Consider the following 25,348-nt stretch of genomic DNA (forward strand, 5'->3'; position numbering starts at 1 on the left):
CACATACTTGGCGTAGAGTTCCCATTCCAGTTTTAGAATAGGGGATCCTCTGACCAATGCTCGCCATCTCGGCGCCATGCTGGTTAGAGTTTTCTGCATAAGCAACTGTTTTAAAGATCCTCTGACCAATGCTCGCCATCCACGGCGCATTCTGGGTAGAGTTGTTTCAGCACATGGAATTATATTCTAACTTAAACGTACAATCATCTAAGTTATTGCAATCCAACTTGTTTTAAAGTTTTTTTTAAAAAAAAAATTGGCTAGGAATATTTCAGTGGTATCAGAGCCAAGATTTTGCCATCCTGTGAGCAACTTGTCTATGAGTGACAGAGAAAAACGATATTGGGCAAGAGAAGATAAGAAGGTTGGGAAACAATTTCAGTTTCATCAGCCTCCTGAGGGTCAAACAGCCTCAGAAGTCTTGTGGGCTCACTGGGAGTCTTCTCAGGAATCTGATATGGCAGAGGGTGAGAGATCAGTTGGGGGTAATGAGAGGCACACCCACAACAGAGAAGATAGCGGAAAGGAAAGGGAAAGATCTCTGAGTCCCGGGAAGAGGTTTGAAAGAAAGATGGATGCTTTGATGGACATGGTCTCCCTCATGATGGGAAAAATGGGTCAGAACACCACTCCTCAGAATAACTCAGGCCATAGAGGAGAGTATAGTGCTTCCAAACCGCATGATGAGCATGTAGGCCGGATAGTGCCTAATAATACCAACATTTCTTCCAGACCCTTTAAACCCACCTTTCTGGCACCCGTAATTAATCAGCCTGATCCCGGGGAGAATGCTTCCTTTGTGGAGCAGTTGAGACTCGGTCGAGCAGAGTATGATTCTCTACCTGACGACATCAAAATGGATATGTCCTATAATGATTTCATGGATCATAAAAGGAAAAACAAAGGACAAGGGAGATATCATGATCAGAGGAGACCATTAAATCAAGGAGACTTGTACCAAGCTGTCAACAAAGTTACACTTCCCCACTTTGACGGGAGTGATTCCAATTCAGCCCGAGCTTGGATTCAAAAGCTGGATAACTATCTAGCTCTCCGACCAATGGCAGAAGAAGAAGCGATCAAGTTCGCTACGCTACACCTTGATGGGGTGGCGCACGAGTGGTGGTACCATGGCCTCATCACCTTGGGTCATAGGTCTATCACAGCATATGATGAGTTCACCACTAGGCTCATTGAGAGATTTGAGAAGAAGGATCCTGAAATCCACTTTAGAGAACTTGCACAACTAAGACAGTATGGCACAGTCCATGCCTACATTGCAGAATTTCAACGGCTCTCAGTCATGGTGACAGGAATCACGGAAAGGAGGTTGGTGATTCTTTTCAGTGAAGGGTTGACAGAACCTCTCAAGGGGTGGATTAAAGCTTTCGATCCCCCATCATTGCAAGAGGCCATGAAAAAAGCAAGAAATATGGAGTGGGCCGCTCCTAAGGCCAAATTTCAGTCAAATTCCCCCTTTCAGAAAGGGGATAAGGGAAAAAGGCCTCAGCATAGACTGCCCTTGAGACCTCAACACCAAGAGTTCAAGAACCGCAATCCCAATATCCCCCGGTTGGATCCAGAAACCCTGAATGAACTCAGAAGAAAGGGGTTATGTTTCCAGTGTAGGGAAAAATGGTCACAAGATCATGTTTGCCAAAAGGGGGTTAAGTTCAATCAGATTGAATATTATTCTGCTGGTGAGAGTGGTTCTGAATTTTCCGACCAGCAATCTGATTTTGAATAAAGTGAAGGAGATAGAGCCCCAGAAGAATCTGGAGATGAAAGGGAGTGTGGGGGAGTCTTGGCCCAACTCTCTAGTTTTCAAAGAAACGAATCATTCAAGGTTCGTGGGATGATCAAAGGGCAGCGAATTGTAGCCTTGATCGACACTGGAGCAACACATAACTTCATTGATGAAGTTGTGGTAGCCAAGAAGGGGCTGCAAACTGAAGAGTTTGAAGGGTTTAAGGTCATGGTTGCCGATGGATTCCATATCTCTTGCACCAAGAAGATTTCAAACATGACCATGCAGTTGGGAAACTACGAAGTCAAGGATGACTTCTACGTAGTACACATTGGGGATACTGATGCTGTCCTTGGTATTCAATGGTTGCGTTCTCTTGGGGAGATTTCCTTGAATCTGCAGACTATGGAGTTGAAGTTTCAATCAGATGGGAAGAAGATAGTTCTAAGAGGAATGTCTAATGGAGGTCCGCGAGTTGTGTCATTCAAGAGAATGGCAAGACTGATCCGTCACGATCAAGCTGAGTGGATTGCTGAATGTATAATCCTCCCTGCTAGTCCTGTTGAGACTAAACGTGACCAACCTCCTGACATCCAGTCTCTTCTCACAAAGAAAAGTGCGGTTTTTGCCGACTTGCCTCCTGGACCTCCACCTGAACGGGGTTCAGAACACATTATAGAGCTCAAGGAAGGAGCTAAACCGGTGATCATAACTCCATATCGGTATCCGAAGAGGCAGAAAGATGAAATAGAGAGGAATATTCAAGAACTCTTGGAGATGGGTTTCATTCGCCCAAGCAAGAGCCCCTTCGCTTCTGCAGTGGTTTTGGTGAAGAAGAAGGATGGGACCATGCGCATGTGCGTGGACTATCGTGCTTTGAATCAAAGCACCATCAAAAATAGATACCCCATTCCCAGAATTGATGAACTTATTGATGAGTTACATGGGGCCAAGTTCTTCTCGAAGATCGATCTGAGGTCGGGCTACCATCAGATTCGGATGAGGGGGTCTGACGTTGAGAAGACAGCTTTCAGATGCCACTATGGTCATTTTGAATTCCTAGTCATGCCCTTTGGGTTGACTAATGCTTCGGCCACCTTTCAGTCTTGCATGAACCGTGTTTTTCAGAATCAGCTAAGGAATTTTGTATTGATATTTTTTGATGACATTCTGATTTACAGCAAGACTTGGGATGATCATCTCAAGCACTTGGAAGGAGTGCTTAATATCCTGGAGTCTGAGAGTTTGTTCGCTAAAGCTTCCAAATGTGAATTTGGAATGGAGGAGTTATTGTACCTGGGTCACATAATCAGTGCTGAAGGAGTGAAGGTGGACCCGGAAAAGATAAAAGCAGTCATGGATTGGCCACCCCCTGAGAATTTGACTCAATTGAAAGGGTTTTTAGGTCTGTGTGGGTTTTATCGAAGATTTGTTAAGGGGTATTCACAAAATGCAGCTCCCCTTACTGATCTCACCAAAAAGGGGGCCTTTGTTTGGTCCGAAAAGGCTCAAGTTGTGTTTGACAAATTTAAGAAGATAATGAGCTCGTGTCCAGTTTTAGCCATTCCTGATTTCTCCAAACCATGAGCTCGTGTCCAGTTTTAGCCATTCCTGATTTCTCCAAACCATTTGAGCTGCAATGTGATGCATCAGGTGAAGGAGTGGGGGCTGTCCTGATGCAAGACAAACACCCTATCGTGTTTGAGAGTAGAAAATTACGGGGTGTCGAAAGGACATACTCGATTTATGACAAAGAAATGCTTGCCATTATGCATGCATTAGCCAAGTTCAGGCAGTACTTGGTGGGGAACAAATTCGTGGTGAAAACTGACCACAATAGCCTCAAGCATTTCATGCATCAGAAAGATCTAAATGAGAGGCAACAGAAATGGGTAAGTAAGCTTCAAGCCTATGACTTTGACATTGAATATGTCAAAGGGAAAAATAATATCGTGGCCGATGCTCTGTCTAGAAGACCTCATCTTAGCTCATTGTGTGAGCTTACTGCAGATTGGAGAGACTTGTTGCTTGCTGATTATGCCAAAAATCAGTTTGCAACCAGCATTCTTGAAGGTACTTTTCATGATGAAAGGTACAAGGTGGTTGAGGGATTGATCCATTACAAGGGAAGGATCTTTTTGGTGTCCGATTCTAAATTGAAGAAGAAGATTCTTCTGACTTTTCATGATATTCCGGTTGCTGGTCACCAAGGGTTTTTCAAGACATATACGCAGATCCGAGAAAGGTTTTCTTGGAAAGGGTTGAAGGGAGAAGTACAACACTACATCCAGGAATGTCCTGTTTGTCAAGTAAATAAGAATGAGAACACTTTACCTGCCGGTTTGCTGCAACCCCTCCCCATTCCTAATCAAAAATGGGAAAGTATCTCGATGGATTTCATCACCGGGTTGCCCAAATCTCAAGGGAAGGACTGTATTTATGTAGTGGTGGATAGGCTTACCAAATTTGCTCATTTCTTCGCCATTACCAGCACTTTTTCTGCAGCACAAGTTGCAGATCTGTTCTTTCGGGAGGTGTTTAGGCTGCATGGGGTACCCAAAAACATTGTAAGTGATAGGGACAGCAAGTTCTTAAGTACTTTTTGGCAAGAAGTTTTCAGAATGAGTGGTACTGTGCTCACTCCAAGCACTAGTTATCACCCCCAAACAGATGGTCAGACTGAAGTAGTGAACAAGTGGTTGGAAGGCTACTTAAGAAATTATGTGTCAGAACAGCAAAGAGCATGGGTCAAGTGGCTGCACCTAGGGGAGTACTGCTACAACTCTTCGTTCCATATGTCGATAAAGATGTCTCCTTTCTTGGCACTTTATGGGTATGAAGCTCCTAGTTTTGCAGATTTGGTTTTTGGTGATAGCAAAGCACCCTTAGCCAAGGATATGTTGCAGAAAAATCAAGACATAATGAAATCTTTGAAAGAAAATTTGCAGATTGCACAAAATCAGCAGAAGTTGTATGCTGATCAGAGGCGTAGTGAGCGCTCATTCGAAGTTGGGGATATGGTCTATCTGCGATTGCAGCCTTATAGACAGTCTACTCTCAAAAAGAGTGGAGCTGAGAAGCTCAAACCTCGCTTCTATGGGCCATTCAAGGTCATCAGAAAGGTTGGGGCAGTAGCTTATGAATTGGAGCTACCTTCTAATAGTAGAGTCCATAATGTCTTCCATGTATCTCGTCTCAAGAAGGCTCTTGGACACAATGTGGTACCTTCGTCACAATTACCCCCCCTGGATGAAGAGGGGCAATTGGTTCTAATTCCCGAAGAGATACTTAATGTCAGAGAACGGTCTTTGAGGAAAAGAACCATCAGAGAATACTTAGTGAAGTGGAAAAACCTGCCTTTGGAGGATGCAACTTGGGAAAGTGATGAGATATTGCAGCATCCTGGTTTGCGATTGCTTGGGGACAAGCAATCTTGGGGAGGGCAGACTGTAATGTCCCCTTCTTGGACCTGATTTTCTCTGCGACCGTTGGTCTTTTGTTTGGAAACTCGGAGGCCAGTCGGAAGGTATAATTAGGGTTTCCTATTTTTGAGGAGGACTTTGTTCTTTTTGGATGGTTCCCTTGGCGGCTTCTTTCTGGTTGCTCAGAGAGCTTCGCAACGGTATATTCATCTCTGCTTTCGAGGCAATTCTTAGAATTTACTATTTTTAGTAAGTTCTATTTTTGGCAGTATCCAGGTGGCATCAGGCAATCTCCTTTTCTTGTTCAGTCAACTCAAAAGGGCGTAGACAGATTCGAGCTCCAGAATGCAAGGTTGAGAAGTCAAGTAATTTCAATTTTAAATAACATTATAATTATAATGTTATTTTACCCTTGGCCTAGTCAAATGACTTAATGACAACTTAAAAGGGGGTTTCTAAGGGTGGCGCCTTCATGGAGTATATTTAATATTTTTCTTGTCCTAAACCAAAGTCAAAACCAAGGCGTGACTTACCAAGGTGAAGACTTTATTATATACCTTGACTTTTGCGCTAGGAAAGATGGGACGCCATGTTGAAGGTGAGATTAGGGTTTGAGGTGAAGTTGCATTTAGGGTTTCATGGAGTCCAAGGAATCTATATATTGGAGTCTTGTGCATCATGGAGGGACCTTTTTGCAGAATTTTGTTTGGCTGCCGTCTGGCTCTGGGATTTGCTTCAAGGAATGAAGGCCTTCTAGCACAGGCATCGCTTCTTGTTTGAAAGACAACAACTAGTGGTGATTTAATCTCTATGTATTGCATTTGATAGTAGTTTATCTTCAGAGTATTGCATTATTAATCATTTAAGCATTATAGTGTATTCAGTTTTCTGCATCCAGGAAACCGCGACTGCATGTTTTCCATTCATAAAACAGAAAACACCAAAAATATCATTCTGGGTATTAGCCCATTGCATTTGTTTGACCTAGGCGTTGCATTTCCTAAGTTTGTAGCATTTTAGAAGCTTGCATTGAATTTTAAGAGCAAATCGTACCATTCTGCTAAACCGTACCATTTGGGAGTGCATTGAAATTCGTGCAGGTTGTATGCATGGGTTTTGGGTTGGTTTCTTTGTCTTGTCTTAAGCATCTCCATTAATAAGGGTTATTGCATCTGATTGCTGGTCATTTGGAGGTTATATGTGAAGAATATGAGCATGTGAAGTAGTCCTATAGTCTGCTGTTTATGCATTTAATGTGCAGATTTGTAACAGGAATCGGGAGATCCAGTATATTGATCTTTGAAGCTATTGGATTTAGTATTTCCACTTAAGTTCATAATGGCTCTCCATAATGTAATGTGATCCCTTAGAAATTCTACAAGATTTGAACAGAGGAATCCACACTGTGTAAAGGCTGACAGTAGTACTGGCAGTCTTGGTATCATGCTTCATTTCTAGTTGTAATTCTCAAACTCACTTAAGTTGTTGTAATAAGTTTATCCTCCACCCTATGGTAGCTACTCTCCCTTCTTGGGTCGGAAAGCACATTCCGGGTGTTGAGTGTTTTCAGTTTCTGCATTACTAATCAAACAAGCATTATAGTTTTCACTCCGTCATATGGTCGCCCCTGTCCGTTTGGAGTGGGTAGCACATACTTGGCGTAGAGTTCCCATTCCAGTTTTAGAATAGGGGATCCTCTGACCAATGCTCGCCATCTCGGCGCCATGCTGGTTAGAGTTTTCTGCATAAGCAACTGTTTTAAAGATCCTCTGACCAATGCTCGCCATCCACGGCGCATTCTGGGTAGAGTTGTTTCAGCACATGGAATTATATTCTAACTTAAACGTACAATCATCTAAGTTATTGCAATCCAACTTGTTTTAAAGTTTTTTTTTAAAAAAAATTGGCTAGGAATATTTCATTTGCTAAAAACGGTTCATTGAAGAGCAGAACCTTGGGCTCACTATTGCTGGACCATTGGGATTGGTTTCTCTCAACATGCCATTCTCTGTATTGACCAGAGGGGCCTTTTACTTTAGTCTCAATCATTGTTGACCTCCATGGGAACACCTTGACTTGGTTTTATTTGTATGGATCAAAGATTTAGTCCATAGAGGATATTTCGACAAGAGTTGGAAGATTGATAACTATGTACTAAGAGGATATTTCGACTGGCCAACAGAGGTTGGCTGTTGGATAACTATGTACAAATGTAACAATTCAAGGAAAATGTTTAGACTTTGACCAGCCTGTAGAAGGTGATGAGATCCTTCTGGAAACTTTTGACCTGTTATCCAGGGCCATCCAGCTACAGCTTTAATATAATTATATATCAATCCAGTATCCAATTTGCAGATACATGTATATTTGTATCCACATGGGAGGGAAGGTATCCAGTAAACCTATATATAACATCACCAAAAATTAAAATAGTATTTATGAAACAAAACTTTCCAGTCATAAAGGAAGACTTCGCTGATCTCTACTGCTACTCAACTAGTATTCTTAGCAACTGCATGCTTTTGAAATATTAAGTGCAATTATTTGATGCTTTGGAATAGATACACAAAAAAAGATGTGAAGGAATAACTTAATTGGGGTGATTAACCTCTGACATAAGCAAGTTCAAACTTTAAATATAATTGATCATTTTGGTCTCAATAAAGTGTCTTTGAGAAGTCTTCCTCCAAATTCAAGTTTAAAAGTGCTATCCGCAGTAACCAACAAATCCTTGCCTTTTGAGGATCTATGTTCTATTATTAATATTGCTATTGTTTCTGATATATTTTAGTATTGGATGCAAATTTAATTGTTTTGGCTACCATTTACACAACAGAATGCAGTTTACCCCAAAGTAGATGCATCTCGAGTATGAGAGTTTGGACCCGTGTAAAGTATTATTAGCTCATGGTAGTAAGCTATTTGCTTAAACTCACTTAAGTCTCATTACAGTTTCAGTTTGATTCCCAACTCATAAATCAAGGTGGGGAATCAAGACTTACTTAAAGAATCGTCTATTCACAAGCAACATTTTCAATGCAAGTATTCCATGTATGAAAAATGAATAAACTTTGAGAAGTAAATTCTTTCCCACCACCTTGTTGTACAAGACACTTTCAAATTCAATGCTAGGATTTACTCAAACTCAGGCATCATCATTATGAGGGATATGATATAGGCTATATCCTAGAGGTTGGAACAATTTTCCTAGGTGGCATAACATGTCCAGGCATGATGATTTGAGGCCCACTTAGAGATTTTAGATTACTTTTATGCAGATTGTTATGAGTTGGAGTAGTTTTTGTAATACATTCTTTGGAGTTAATACAAGAAGCAGCTTATAGATTGCCTGATCTATGCGTATGTGCTATAAATTTGTTCTTTGTAATCTGGTAGTGTCTATTGTTTGAAATCAGAAACTTATTTTGGTCTTGTGTTTTATTGCTTTATGAATCATATTGCGCACAGAAGTGGTGTATGAGAATTAATGTGATAGGACGATATTGTGGTGATATTCTTTCCATGAATTTGTGAGGTTGCATGACTTTGCATGTTTATTGGAGGTCCGTTATTGAATGCTGGTTTGAATGATATTGATGATTTTTGGATTGCAGGGTGCTAATTGAGTTGTTCATTAAGTTGTTATTGTATTGGTTTCATTGTTATTTTCTTGTTTCACTGATCTATCTTTTGCAGTTTATTTTGAAAGAGAATCTAAACCATAAAAATACAAAAACAAATGTTAAGCTATTGGAAGTTATTGGAATTTGTTTCAACCAGTAGGCCCCTTGACAGGTACAACCACATCAACCATTGAGCTGCCCATCTCCACCGAGACCCGACTATAGAGACCTTGGAGTAGTTAGTTTCCCCAAAACTTATTGTTTTTCAGGAGAGGTGGTGGGTGTTCACATAAATTACCTGACTGTTGGTGAGTGTGTCAAAACACCCGTCAATAGAAACTGGTGCTAGAACAGGATTGATTTATCAACAGATATGCTAGGGTTTGTTTTTGGTATTCCTTCAAGGGAAGATGTGTTGTTGACAACTGAGGAGGAAGCGGATGAAGTATGGAAAAAGGATACTGCCTCCTGCAAGAGACACATGAACGAAAATTGGCTCGAGGAGGAAAGGAAGACAGGATTAAAGGTCAGTGACATTCTAAGGGCCGATTTCAAGGAGCCACAACAGGATTTAATCATTATGTTAAGCAAGGCCTTCGGTAAGCCAGATTGCCGACATTTTCACCCTTGGATGTTTCAGTACATGACAACTATTCTGATTGGGAAACAATACTTTGATTGGGCCCAAATATTGTCAAATAACATACATAAACAGTTGGTTGATGTGCACAAGACAAAGAAATTCTTCTTTACCTCTTATGTTATCTGGGCAAATTTCCAGGGTTGCAAACAGAAGGCCAGCTCGGTGATGAAGAGGGATAGAAGAAGGTGTGGGAGTATTATACTCAACTCCCTCTGAGCAATGCAAAGACACATTTTAAGAGAATTAATGATGCCTTCCTCTTCCTCGTCATTATAAAACTCATAGGTGATATAGGATACAGAATAAGCCCGGAGGCCATGGCAATAATAAGGGAATAGGTATGTTGGTTCATTCAAAACCAACATTCTACATACATCAAGGTTAGTGGATTCACAAGGAACCCTATGCTATTGCATGTTCTTTCCTTTAGATCCTATTTTCCACTATTGACATAGTTCTATATTCTCTTTTAGGTCAATAATTTATGTAACTCAAATCGCCTGTCACAAAACTTCCACTCCTCCAAATCCCTTATCATCTGGTTTCCAATAGTGTACTTATGTCAAAGCAACAATCTCAAATCTCACCATATCCCACAATATTTGAAGTGAAAATCGGAAATGGCAAATATATAGGATAGAATACTTTCTAAGAATGAGTTCAATCCCTTTGTGGACTCACATTTCTGCTTGTGGAGTGTTCGCACGCATTCAACTTGAAACTTTCCTTTCTCTGGAGGTGTATACATAGGTTGTATTGGTATTGAGATGTTTACCTTACACATTACCTCTGGAAGACTTACATATGGTTTGAACTTTATACATACTATATAATATAATAAATTGTTTATTTCCAGCATTTTACCTTATGACAACATAATCTATTGAATCGTAATTAGAATGGAGGTCTAGATTATTTTAACTAATATAGATATCTTGAATACATCTATCTAAAGAAATGCCGAGAGATATCAATTGAAACTATTGAATTTACCTTAAAATTATTTTATTTTACTTTAAATTATATTTACTACATACAAAAACTTTAAAGTTTAAACTTCTTATCATAATTCAAAAAAATTATTAAAAATAAAAAATTATAATAAATATTTTTAATTGAATTAATTAGTCTTTACTAATAATTTTAAAAAGAATATTTGTTATACATTGTAATTATGAAATGATAAGACTAATTTTTTTTAAATATCTTTTTTTATTTTATATTTATAAATCTATCTAAAATTTATAATTTTAATGAGGGCATATTTTTGCTTTATGTGGAGTTTATTTAGAAAATATTATGTTTATACTTTATAATTAGTATTAATATTTTGACATGTGAATGTTTGTCAAATTTAAGCTAAAAGATAAAAGTTTGTATTAACATTAACACACTCATGCCAATAACAAATACACTCCATCCCTTGCTGCCATTGTAGAATGCCTCTCAGCATTAACAAGAATATAACCCTTTATGAACAGAATCAAAGCTTTGAAAAACAATTTACAAAGAGAACAATTATCACAAGTAAAATTGCCTGCATGAAAAACAGAATTATCTTACCTGCTCCGATGACTCTGAAATTTGACATTTAAGTCAGTGTGTGCAGAAAATGATATCCGCAGGTGGCATGAAGTCACATGATCTGGAAGCAAATATCTAAGATCCAAAATAAACAACACATAAAAGGGCAGTCAGTAATTAATCTAGACTATATACTTGGGCTTCCAGGAATTGCTCTGAAATCCAATCATATTTCTATTGTGATACATTTACATTGTGTTTTAAGTTTTAACAAACACAAGAAATGTAGAATCACCTCGGAATGCTTCTTCCATCGAGGGCATTTCTTGCAGCAGTAGCAGTGTCTGGATCAGTAAACTGCACCAGTGCCTGTCCAACAAAAACTTATCAAGATAAGCATTATGCCATATGTGTTACATTGAAATCTAAAACATAAACACTGCAGTTCAGAAGATACTACCGTATTATCTTAGTTCCCAACCTGAAATCCTGCACTCTTCTCAAACGTAGCAATCTTATGCACGAAACCAAAGGCTGAAAAGACCTGTAGCCAAAAACAGTTGCAAATTATGTTTGAGCTTTTCAAACCTAAAACTCACAAAGATGGGGAATATACCATTATTGCTAACAATATAAACTTCAAAAGAAATAACATTCTGTAATATTCATCCAAAAACTGGTTGCCACCAAAATGTAAGGTCCTACCACCTATTGCATTGATAGAAATACAAGTATAAAAAAATATGTTAAACGATGTCTACGATATAAGGATGCCTCCAGTTTCTTATCAAACAAAGCCAGAACCATACTTTCAAGCATGCAGACAGTTCAAAGAATAATACTTTACCATGTCCAAATCAATTACATCAAAAAATTCTTTGTAATTTGTATCTATTGATAAAACAAACTAAAAATTGATATTACTAATTAGGCTAAACTAGAAACTAAAATTCTAACTAGTAAAACATGAACTAGCCAATTTCTGTTAAGGCAGACTCCAAAAATGCAGGTACTCATTTTTTGAGAAGCAGAGATCCCCCAGGTTGCAAGCACTGTAAACAGGGTTTCTAGAGGAGGAGAAACAAATGATTTCCCTAAGAATAAGAATTTTTTACGAGGCTGTACTGTTAGGAAACATAGAGTCAAAACTGAAGAAAAGGGGTTAAACAGATGGCTGAAAACAACTGTAACATAAGCCAGCATCCAGTTATGTTTTAGCCTTTAGATTTTAAAATCATATGTTAGACAGCTAAAGCAGTTTCTAGAAACTTATATCGATACAATATTACAAAGGACACAGCATTCAAAGATATTAGTCCAGAAAATATGATTCTAAAACCAAGAAATCGAGTACCATTTACATTCACGGTCTTACAACCTAGAGCATCAACATAAAATACAAAACAAAAATATCTGTAAGACAGTGTCCAACTAAATAAAAGCATCTCCCAGTTTCTTATCAAACAAAACCAGTAATATTCTCTCAAGCATACCATCAAAGAAAAATTAGTTTACAAGATAAGGGAATTCCAGGATAACTTTAAATATTCAACAATAATTTTCTGAAATGAATAAATATCCCTGCATATATTGATATCATCATAATCTAAAAAAAACTGATATTAGTAATTAGGATATACTAGAGAACGCTAATACTAATTAGGCAAACAACTGTGAAGGCAGACCTAAAGAGAGCAGTTTCTCAACTTCAAAAGGCAGTCATCCTCCAGGTTATAAGGACCATAAACTTGGTTTTAGGACAGAGAAGAAGACGAATCAATAACAATTTGAAATATTGAGGCTTTAGGGTTAGGAACAGTAGGGTCAAGAGACAGGGTTAAGCAAAACACACGTGCGTACTCTCCAAATGCAGTAGGCTGCCATCGAACATGTGTCCGTCACATGGACCTCCTGATAAATGTAGATTTATGTCAAACACAGGCCATAACATTAAGTACAACCCCTTGTATGTAACTGTAATACACAAGACAATCCACATCAAAAAGCTTACATATCTTCTACCCTGATCCATTGAAGATGTCAGAAATATAAAAACAGGCTCTATCTAAATTGAATAAAATTTATATTGGTTCGATGTAATACCAACTTTCCTGCAGCAAGTTGTAGAACCACCACAATAGGTGGTTCAGAAACTTACCAAATGCAAGACATCAATGCTGACATCCCCAGCCTCGACACCCTCAATTGTCACCAATAAAACATTGCTGGCAACATCCCCAGTGCTTTTATTGTTTACAATTTCTTGCCTATTTGAGTACTGCAGGTAAACGCTTTTGCCTCGTACCTGAGCTGGCTCTGATGATGAAGCATAATATGAAACCATTGCAATGGCTTGATTCAAATCTGCCTAAAGATACCAGAAACCATTACTAAGAGTTAGCACCTTAAAAATAAAAAAGTATGACATGAATACCAAAGAAAGTAAATAACCGAGCTGACTCTTATGTTGATGAATAATAGAAACCATTGCAATAGCTTGATTGAAATCCTCATACAAACACCAGAAATCATAACTAATAGCTAGCATTACACAAGTTAAAATTGGCAAAAAAAAAGAGCCAGGTTAGGCATTCTAACCAAGTTGTACCTTTACTCAATCCACTCATTAAACAATTTCTACTAGCAATCGTGATTCATAAATATACAAAATATCATTTAGGTACTCTGAATTGGAACATATTGTCCATTTAAAAATGAAGCAAATGTGTTGTTTTTCTTGAAACGGATAGTTTATTTGATCCATAAAGATCTGGAGAAGATTATTCTTTTACAGCATGAAGCTTTCTCGCAGTTGCAATCTGTGAATAACACCCTAGAAACCAGCAGAGTGAAACCACTGGTTCCGTTGTAGCAATGGTTTTGAAACCAACAATCCCTTTGAAAAGGCAGCTTCAAAACCACCAGAGCAGTTTCACAAATACCAGACTGCTGAAAGGGGCAATTTCATTCCAATGACAGAAACAAGAACATGAAACAACCAGAACAACCCTGTCTCTCCAAATTCTGGGCAACAGAAGCTTCTAACACAGGATTATATTCTTCCAGTACCTATAAGAAGACATGGAGATGTCAATTAAAATCATCAGAGGCTTGTGAGAGTGTTGTTATGATTGGATTGAGAAGAGCTCAACTCTAAAGACTGTCAGCTTGTCAGTCGCCATAGGAATAGGGGTTTGGCTATATCTACTTTCTGTACTTGTTTATTACAAATCTGGTAAGATTTGATAGACAAGCAATTGCTGCTACTAATTGGTTTTTCCCCACCCTGGTGTTTTCCAGGCTAACATTTAGAGTTGTTGAATTGAACATTTACTTGTTTCAGCGTTATAATTTATGTTTCCACATCTTTCAATACTCAAAACTGTCATTAAAATTATTCAAGCAGAATAGTAGTTTAATTGTATAGATAGCTAATTTCTACAAGTAGTTTGAGGAAATTAAAGATCATCAGGTTGCTTGGATTTTTCCCTCATAGTGGCAATCCCCTTCTCAACATTTTTTCTCTCCATGGTTTCCTCCATTTCCGATGCATCTTTAATCAATTTTTCTGAGCAACCCTAACAAGCTCAGAACCAATTATTCAAAACAGGCTATTTTGCTATCAAAAAGCTGTTGCCAAGTTCTTGTCACTCTTTTCCACAGGCCATTACAAAAATGTATTTTGTATTTCGTTCTAGCAACATCTTTTGAGTTGCTTAAAAAAGGTTTTGTTTGGAAGTAGAAATATGCCTAGATTTCGAGTTTAGATACACTTTTTAAGCTAACATAGGACGTGAAGATGCCGTTACTGCCATTAAATTGATAATGAAGGTAAATACTAAATTTTTCCTGTTTAGGATTTTTCCTTACATATGAAACTTTGATTGCCTCAAAATAACAGAAGCGCATTCCTTTCAGATTTCTAGAGTGGTTTTGTTAATACAGACAGTGGCATGATGAAGGTTAGTTCTGAGTTTTCTGCATGCACACAGAGAAACATTACTGCAGCCTAACGTGCATCAACCTTTAAATTCACTTCCACTTACAATAGCTCCCATCTTTAAATGAGTAATAGTTAATACAGATTTGTTATGTTCTCCATAACAAAAGGGAGCTCCTTTTTATGCACCCTGATAATCCTAAGAGGACAAGGCACCCATTTGTATACACCCAAATATTTGTAGCTCATCTTTGTCCTATTTAAGGCTAATCTCATGTAAATGGTCTTTTACTACCATACCTATCTTTAGAGGAATATAGCCATAGGTATAGTACACCAAAAGATATCATATTTTTTCATTCTTCCACTTAAAAAATAATTATATTATTATATTGTAATTAATATTAAATTATTATTATTATATTATCATATTGTAATTAATATTAAATTATTATTAAGATATGATTATATTATTATGTTTTAAATATATTCTTATTTTTATATTTTTATATTTGATATTTCCATTAAACTCTTTACAAAATTAAAAAGACTCAGTACCATATTATTATTAAATTATTATATTTATATATTTCTATTAAACTCTTGACTAAAGAAAAAAATCTATTAAGACTACTACAAAGTTAACTGATTGTATGATGGAGATAGATAGAATTGATTGATCATTAAATTCTAAGCGAGTGGTAGTTGAGAGGTGGAAGTAAAGATATAATTAGCATTAAATAATTAAAAATTTAATTGAGCACATGAAAGGAGAAAATAAATAAAATGTTTTTTCCCACTTTTCATGCACAAACACGTCAACTTTAATGCTTCTAGTTTTTATTGACAAACGTTTTTGCATCTATTATGTGATTGAAATATGCCTTCGGTGTAAAAATCCGTCTGGACAGATTTTAATTAAAGCTTCCATAAGTCATAGCTCTTTATTACTCAATCATTTAGACATCTTCTGATCCAATATCTTAAAAAAGCATTTTATCCGAATATCAGTCATCCCTATAGTGATGTGGAGTTTCTTATTCAAAGGAGATACAAGGTTGGGTACTCTTCCTGCACTTCACCACACATTGATTTGCTTGCTTCAGAAAGATGCATTGTAATGTCCCCTCATGGGTCCAGGCATGCTTTAACCATAATTAATCAATTTCAATAGACTTGTGACTCAAACTGAATATATTAGGAAACAATTCCACCTTAACATGCATCAAATCAGTGATAGTCCGCAGTTCAATCAATTAAATATTAATAAATAAATTGTTCATCTCTCAAACATCCATAGTTCTTAATGTAAGTATCAAACCAAATGTAATGTCCCCTACTAGGAACATCCCCTTTCCCAACTTCTTAAACACGGGCAGTTGTAACAGAAAAACATATTCTTCTTCCTAATATTAACTTAAGAATTCTTCTGATTTATATTCTAATATTTATTTGTCTGACCAAACATTATTTTATATATTTATATATTATTATTATTATTATATTCCTCTGCAGAACATTTCTCAGTCAATGTTATAATAATAATAACTATTATACTATTATCAGTATTTATTTATTTATTTATTTATTATAATTATTATATTATTATCAGTATTTATTTATTTGTTTATTATTATTTATTAATATTTTATTACATCAGGCTTCTTATATTAAACATACCAATTAAGTGCATCCCACACATTGCTGAAGCGATACCCCCACACATATTACGGTGAGCAGGGATGTTACTGCCTGTAACTTTCTGACAGTTTCTGATTCTGTCAGCACTTTATCCTTGCTGTCCTCCCTTGTCTTATTCCCCAAAGTCTGCTCCAGAAAAATAACCCCAAGAACAAAGGTGTTATTGATTGTCCTCCTTTTATGAGCACAGTCTATAATCATTTCCCATCTATTCGATGATTGCAAATGATATCCTCCTCTGATCTGGACAATCTTGTATCTTCCCGTCCTCTTCTCCCCTTATGCAAATGGAATTGAGACGTATTTTATACATCTGCGTGCCCCTTTGGAGAGACGTGGGAACCCCTCACCTAATCGTGCCTCTTCTCTTTGAAGAATCGTGTAATACAATTTGTTGGTAATAATATCGCTTATTGATTAATACGATCTTCACCAAGATCGCATCCCTCCACACACACAATTCTTGCCCTTAATAATGATTTATGTTCTAAATAAATGGTTCATCGAGTAACGTGAAAGCCCAATAACTTATTCATGAAGTGGACTGCCCATTAAGGAAGTCTCCAATTAAAGAAGTCGCTGCTTCCTATCTCTTCACAAATTAATGCAGTATAGCATCAGTTATATAAATTATATATATTTGTTATTTTAAATATTTATAAATTGTGTTACAATTAAAAATATGTAAATTATGTTTATAATTTATAATATACATAAATTATGTTTGTAATATAATATTAATTTACTCTCATTTGAATATTTCAAGAATATCATAAGTAATAAATATTATTAAATAATAATATTTAATAAATAAATAAATTTCAAATAATTATTTGTTGGTAATTATATTAATTAATAATAATAATTGTTTCATTTATGCTATATATAACGATCAAGGAGGGGACATGACATGTATTTACAAACCAAGAGCTATATAAACCACTATGTTACTGGATTCTACTATTTAAGCCCCTATTGCTCAACACATATCTAAAAAACACCAAAAATATTTCTAAAAGACTGAAAAATTAAGTTCAGGGCAGGAAACTCGCACACAAAAATCTTTTACCATCTTGAATGCACGTTGTGAATGCTATTAGAATAAGGGAATAGGAGTTTGTCCTACAATCACAAGTGAGTTGAAATGCTTCCCCTGTTCCAATCTAGCACAACATCTTGCACCTGTCAACAACCTACATGGATAGTGAGAAGAAACTTGCTAAAGATAGAACCCTAGTGAATGGATACTAGGCATTGACTGCTCAAATGCTGCAGGATATCTCAACCATCAAATTTTCTTTGATAGAGGGCTGGGCTAGCTTATGGACTTGCTAATATTATATTTCAAGGTAGAAATTTTATTATTTTATTCTCATTCACTAGAAGTAAATTTGTGTTGTGAGACTTACCTCTGTCTTGGTCTAATGGTCTCCAGAGCTATTAAGATTTATAGATTATATATTATTATTATATGATATATCATAAGTAGTATAGATATCTTAAAATTCTATATAAAAAATTTCAGAAGTATCAATATGGAGTAGCTATATTTATTAAGAGTAATTTTATTTTGCTTTAAAATTATTTAAAACTTATTTTGTTTTATTTACATTGTTTAATTTATTTTTATTCTTATTTAAGAGCCGTATATGTTAAGATTTATTTTAAAATTAGTTTATTTACTTAAGAGCCATTTTATTTTACCCTATTTTAATTTGAAGAGCTACTTTATTTACTTATACTTATTTTATTATACTTTAGAACTATTTAAGAATTTTGTTGGTACTTACTAAGAGTTTTTTTTTAATTTACTTACGAGATATTTTATAGCTTTAGTTTTTTGTTTTTTTTTAGTTGGCTCTATAATAGTTTTTTGTCAATACGCTCACCCCATTACACTCTCAGCATAGCTATTATTATAATTATAATTATATTAATTATATTTTGTGTAATGTAATGTTTACATAAATATACGTAGATATATATACACACACACACATACATATATGTAGATGTATACATATATACATATGTGCTAAGTCACAATACGGCAATTTTCATGGATGAGGTTCGAATTTAATCGAATTTCAAACTTCTATAAAAAAAATCGAATTTAATCGAATTTCCTCTATAAAGCACTGCTATCCGCCTCTAAACACAACTCAGCTGGTCGTGGGTATTCTTTGTATATGTTTTGTATCTATTGGGTCACGGGTGTCTGCAACTGCTGGGTCACCCTTGGATTTTCTCCAACAAGGGTCGCTATTCTGATAATTTATTAGAAGTATACATATATTTAAAAATAAACAAAATTATAGAAGGCGAATTTTATCCGAATTTTTTTTCGAATTTTTCCCTTGTCGAATTTCATCCGAATTTCATGGCTGTCGAATTCGAATTCGAATTTGAACCTTGTGACTTAGCATATATGTAGATGTATACGTATATTATATATATTTCAGTTCATTGAAGACATATAACGCCTTTTTCTGAAGATGTCCATGGAGATTTTTGTTCTTTGGAGACCATATTTCAACTTCTCAAGAAAAATATTCCCTTCCACAATATTTTCCTATGGTTTCAAAACATTTTTAGTAGAACAGGTGCCTTTCACAGTATTGGCAAAGTACTCTTTCTTACAAGGTATAATTTTCCCTGATTGAATTGAAGATGTATTTTCCATGCTTGAAACATGGCATTAGTACTTCACCTGTAGTCTTCTGCATAGTGCAAAGTTCAATTTTATCTAGGCAAATTCTTCAACAATTCAAAATTAAATATTTAGCAGAAGGGCCAAAGATCTATTTAAACACCCACTAATGAAACCTGGGAAGTAGAATGCAAATTTTATGGGAAACTTCAGTCTGTAATTCTTAATCAAGCTTCCTTCTGTTTCTGCGTGTCACCAACTTTCCCTGTTTAATAAAGCAAATTCAATCCTAGTTTTGATAAGGAACTGTTCCAACTTGAAGATCGCATACTATACTAAGGACGCTTTATTAGCCTATAGCTTGAGGTTTCTCTGACCACGTTGGGTCAGCAGCAAGAAAATGTGAATTGCTTTAATGTATTTATTTTCAGATGATTGATTCATTAGATGATTATATGTGTTCTTAAATTACAAACATATGTATAGCAGAAAAGACTAATTTGAGCTCTGATTCATCACATAATACTGATTTGATATTATTTTCCTCTTAAAAAATTTGTAGAAGTCCAAAGATAATGTCAGCAAAATATTGTAACGCATCTGTCTATTTTAAAATTTAAGTCAAGTTTAACAAAAATATTCCATGTTTGGACTACACACACCTCTGAACTTCCAGCATATTGTGGTGGCAAATTCCATACCTTGAATATACAAAAATTTCTTCTAGGTTATTCTAGCTGTAGCTATTGTGATCTCCCACAAACAGGAAGCCACAAGGAGGTAGGACTCGTAATCCTCTTCTGTATGCACAGAGAAGACATGTGCCTAGTGTTTTCACAAAAGGCCTAAGTTAAGCAGTTGTTAACTATTGCGTGCTATGTTTTTAATCATTTCTAGCCAGACAAAGAAAGGAGAGAATTTGATCGAGGCTCTTAGCATGTAACTGTGGTTGTTGACCACCATATGGTGCATTGACAATTTATTTTTGAGCTGGTGATGTTCAAAGCTCAAATGCTATCCCACACGTATTAGCATGCTCAAGTTCAGGGTTCAGATGTGAAAAAAAATTCTATGAAGGAGTGCAGGTTAGTTGCTAAACCCTAAAAAATCCTATAGTAACCTAGGTATCATACCTAAATTAACCTAATTGCAATAGGAATTACCCCATCCCTACAAACAGTCCCAACTCTGTGTTCCCAGCAAGTGGATTTCCTCTACCCAACTGGAGGCAACTCAAATGCAACTTGGGGCTTCAGGGACAAGGGTTTATGACCAGCCCAACTGTGCCACGTTTCCCTTCACTTGTCGTACAAGAGAGCCTGTCAATATAAAGCGAAATGCTGCACATAGGAGATTCACCACAAGCACAAAGATGGATCATTAGATCATTCATATGCTATTCATTATTCTCCAGTATTCATCCTTTTCCAAGAATTTTGTTGGAAGTATCTTAATGATTAACTAGGCAACATGGAACATGAGTATAAGCCTTTCCTTACTCCGTTTCCAAAAGTCTTAGCTTTTTAATATTTTAGTTCCCTGCATTCACAAAGTTGTCATGCCATTGTCATTTAATGACAAGTTGAATGATTTTTTCAAGTCAATCCTAGAAATTTTTGTTTCACATTTGCAAGGGTGACCTTAGAGATTTAAAGTTCAACCATATGGCATGCATTTGTTCCAACCATGAAATTTAGTATTGCCTAAAGGCTGTGCGACTGCTACTTGATTTAGAAGGCTCATTAGAAAATCTTCTAAAAAACCCATCCTTTTGCCTAAAAATTCGTTTTGACATCTCAAAAACCTCATTCCTTTAACTTCATCTCCACAAGCTCGCTTCAACAGGTTCGATGTGTCATTTCATAGAGCTCTTTATTTAGATGCGATGATCTAGATGATAAGTTATGTTCATTATTTTGACTCCCAAAAACTTTTTCTAACAGGGTCTAACTCTAAAACCTATTATCAGAACATTTTCCTTCCCAGAAGCTTCTCGGCAACCCAAAGAGTTTCCCAAAATATTGGAAATGTCTGTACCAATTGCATATTATTTTGCTGGTTTTCAGTCAAAAACAGAGCTTCAAAAGTTTCTAGTAGTTTCTAATCTTTTCCAAAGTGTTTCCTAAAATTTTAAACACCCTTTCCAACTGTTTTTAAAATTCTACGCCATTGCCAGTACTCTTTAATGCTGATTCCCCTTTTACTGCCATTTCCTTGAAAAGTCAGTCTCAGAGTTTCTGATGCTGCCTAACATAGCCTTGCCCACTTCCAATCTTATCATTTCCAAAGTTTCCAAGTATCCATTTGTGCTCCTTGACACAACAAAGGTACTTTTCCCTTCTTACAAAGAGCCGCAACTTAATGCCTTGATCCAGATCATGAAATTCTTTATGATAAAGCTAAACCAAGATTACCAACAGGGACATGATTCACTGGTGACTCTACGTAAAGTTTCATATTAGTTGCAAGGGCTCCATTCTAGCTGGGTTGTAATCTACCAAATGACATGCGACTGAAAAACAGAGATCCGTGCCCAGTCTTCAGCATATTTTGGGTAACAGATCCACATACCCCACTGAAACCTGCCAAATTTTAGGTATTTCAAGATGCTTCAGGCAACTGCCGAAGATCAACGGACTACAATTCATTGCTGAAACTGCCTTAACTCTATGCAACCCACCAGGACTCCGTGCCAATAGAATACTAAACCCCACATACAGATACAATTCCTAAACAGTTTTTAGCATGATAGTTGCCCCTCGGACCTTGGCATCCAAGCCGAAAGGCGCCACAACTCTTTACTACCAGGAAAGCTTTCAAGGGAAACAAATCACCGAAGACCTTGCTTGACGCAGCAAGAAAGTAGGTTTAGTCGACAATATTTTACACCTAGCAGGTTATCCAAGAATATCTAAGGTGGTTTAAGGATTCGTGGTTTATGCTCTCTCGTGCACAAAACAATGTACAATTTCCTCACCAATAACGCATTGCTCTCCCAGCAACATCGTCTCATGTAGACCACTAGTTCGAAAGCCAGGTCGACTCCCCTCCCATTCGCCAATTACTTCAATATTGACTAAAGTTAAAATTTATCTTCTCGTCGTATAATTCAGCATAAAATGAGTGCTAGATCTGGTTTCACGGTACGATCTAATTCTTAATTTCTTATTTTATCACGGACCTAAGCAAAAAACAATAAATCAATTTGACGTGCAACCAAAGCCTGGCACGATCGAGAAACCATCCCGTCTTCCAGGAAACAAAGAAGTAGGAACTTTTGAGATCTTAAACAGTAAGGTTAAAATACTTACAAATTCAACGAATGCCTGGTTATGGTTGGCTCCCACGTTGCATTTAGTGTTGACAATTTTGCCAAAGGGTTTACAAAGCTCTACGAGCTCCTCTTCCGTGCATTCCCACGGCAGATTTCTGAGATGCAAAACCTTCGACGGAGGCTGCGTGTAGCGAAACTGAGGCTGACCCGCTGAAGACGCCATTCAATTTATACTAGACAGGTTCACTTCTGCTGCATAAAACTGTGCAGACAATTCGCAGAGAGATTCGAACCCTAAACGACCATAGCACAAAAACAAACCCTTTTCTTCTGAAAACCTCTTCTAATGCGTGTTTGTGCTCAGAAGAGGTATTTCCCACTGCAGAACACAAGTACAAAGACGGCGAGTTTAAATACGTGGAAGCGTATGTAAGCCGTAGGTTTATGCCGTCTGTATTTGAAGTGAGGCTCTGGAAGCTGCGGCTAGAGAAGCGAAGAGCAGATATGTTCGTGAAAGGGTCTGAAACTTTATTTTTATTTTATCTTCGTTTACGTCGTAGGGCAACTTATTTTTGGATTTTAAAGTGCGTGGCAGGATAAAAGGTTCTTAGCCGACGGTGAGATCAAATTTTATTGCTGCTCCTCCTCTTCTAAGGATGGAAATAGTTAGGGGAAAGGACTCACTAGTTGTGCACCCTAACTTCGCGCTCCTCAAAATCGTACTTGGAAATTTTAAATCACTCCGATGTTTTTACAACAGCTTACTTGGCAAGTCCCCTACTTATAACTAAGGTTTCAGGGTCACATCATCAAATATGATGCCACATCAGCATGCTTTTTGCTAAGGTGTCCAAAACAGCCCCAAAAAAAAGTGAGACCAATAGGCGTGCAAAAGAGACCCCAATAGTTGTGCAGCTGACATGGCATCACTTGATTGGTTACTTTTTACAATATTAGTACATTTCTTAACAACTATTGGTACATTCCTAACAATTGTTGGTACATTTCCTAACAAAAATTGATATTTTTTGATTCAAACAATAGGTTTTATTTGTTCAATTTTTGGAACAAAAGGTATCAACAACCCTCACAACAATTGGTACATGCTCAACTACTGGGTCCCTTCCCCTAGTACCCGTAACAATCTTCTTAGGTGAGGTTTTGGATCATCTTAACATATGTAAATGAGAAAAATGTGTAATCCCTTTAAGTGTTTTTCATTTATGATTTTAGTACGTATGTGATTTGGTTTTTATGATGTATATGTTAATTTTGTTGGGTGAATATTTTGTCTCCAGCGTATTGATGACAAAATATATAATTCACATAACGCTATGCTGAAAAATTAATCTCTCCTCTCATCAAGGGGAGGTTCCTTATGAAATTTCTCTTCTAATTAATAAAAATTAATCTCTCCTCTCATCAAGGGGAGGGCATATAACTCTCTTTTTTCAGAGTTTATGTATTCTCCCTTCACTTGGTTACAATTTCTCTACCTCTTCAGATACTCAAAGAAAATAACTATTAATCTAACAAACTACACCAAGAGCTACTATTAAGCAGCACAAAGTCTCCTTGAAGGAAACACTAATTCAAACTGATCATTACAAATTAAACAATTAGAAATTTAGCTTGTAGCTCAAAGTCTTCAAGTATAGATTTCTAATCCATTAACTACAAATAATTGCAGTAATACAAAGCTTACCACAAGTTACTTAATTTATCAGAAGATTTCTCAAATATGATAATAGCACAAAGTCTATTTGCAAGATTTGAGAGCTCTTTAACCACATAACAATATCTTAAAGATCAAAGAAGTAAAGATAATATATATTCAATGGACATAGGAACATTAAATTATATAAACAATTTTCTTGGTACAACACAAAGTTTGTGATCAACAAAACTGTTTTCTTTATTTGTTTGATAGAATTTTCACCACAAAAGCCCAAAGTCTTATTTGGGATAAAAAATTTGCAGAGTTTTGCTAAGCATGAAAAAGATAAAATATTTACAAAAGAGGTCCTCTTTATATAGGAAAATAAGTTGAGAAAAAGGTGGGCACAGTTGGCTTATTCAACTACACAGTCCCATTTTACTACAACTACAATATAAAGAAAATGTGCAGCTGCATAAAAATTAACAACATCTATCGGTGCAACTGCATGAAGAAAAGGTGCCAAAAGGGGGTACTTCATTCTTGATTTTCTTCTTCATTGGATTTCTGGAAATCTTCGAATTTAGCAAGGATGTCTTTCATCTCTGCTTCGTTTGGCATTGAGGTAGAACTTGTGATGATTTGGATGCGGGAAATTGCATCTTGAATCTTCACCTGTTTCTTTTTAACATCCTTCAGCATAGATGCGAGGACTTCAAAATTGACTTGGATTTCTAACAGTTTATCAAATGTATCAATTGAGAAATCTTGTCCCGTGCATTGATCCATCAAGGAAAGGAATTCTTGCATGACAACTTCAGCAGTGACGAGATTTTGATCGCCATCATATAAATAGCAAGGGAGATCACCAACTTTGGCAAAAATGAGGTCAGCCTCGTCATCACCTTCTTTCTTCTCCCGGTCCAGCTCCGCAATCATTAACTTCATTGTCTCTTGCTTATGAGACAATAAAGACAAGATCTGGATGTACTTCTCCCTCGTGGGAATTACCTTATTCTCAACCAGGACATCTATCTTGAAGTCCTCCATTTTGCTCCACAAGGTAGTACTTTTCACAACTTCCTCAATCTCTTATGATAAAGAGGTTTTGAGTCCTTGCATCTAACTCTGGACTACTTCATAATCTGACAATAGTCCCACTGTTGA

At 36.5% G+C, this 25,348-nt stretch overlaps 1 protein-coding gene across 3 annotated transcripts in view; it reads right to left on the reverse strand.

Annotated features, from left to right (window-relative positions):
• LOC131050480 (polypyrimidine tract-binding protein homolog 1) overlaps window positions 1-23,103 on the reverse strand; it is a 32,493-nt gene extending 9,390 nt beyond the window's left edge. Inside the window, exons 1-5 of one of the 3 annotated variants that reach the window (XM_057984675.2) lie at window positions 22,562-23,099; window positions 13,118-13,327; window positions 11,441-11,503; window positions 11,255-11,328; window positions 10,999-11,094 (exon numbers count right to left, since the gene is read on the reverse strand). In XM_057984675.2, coding sequence (XP_057840658.1) covers window positions 10,999-11,094; window positions 11,255-11,328; window positions 11,441-11,503; window positions 13,118-13,327; window positions 22,562-22,747 — 629 coding nt within the window. In that variant the 5' untranslated portion in view covers window positions 22,748-23,099. Of the gene's footprint in view, window positions 1-10,998; window positions 11,095-11,254; window positions 11,329-11,440; window positions 11,504-12,811; window positions 13,071-13,117; window positions 13,328-22,561 lie in introns of those variants that run through there. The other 2 variants (XM_057984683.2, XM_057984679.2) reach the window with 2 other exon arrangements.
• Window positions 23,104-25,348: the final 2,245 nt, after the last annotated feature.

This window comes from Cryptomeria japonica, chromosome 10 (genome assembly GCF_030272615.1).
Source record: "Cryptomeria japonica chromosome 10, Sugi_1.0, whole genome shotgun sequence".
NCBI lineage: Eukaryota > Viridiplantae > Streptophyta > Pinopsida > Cupressales > Cupressaceae > Cryptomeria > Cryptomeria japonica.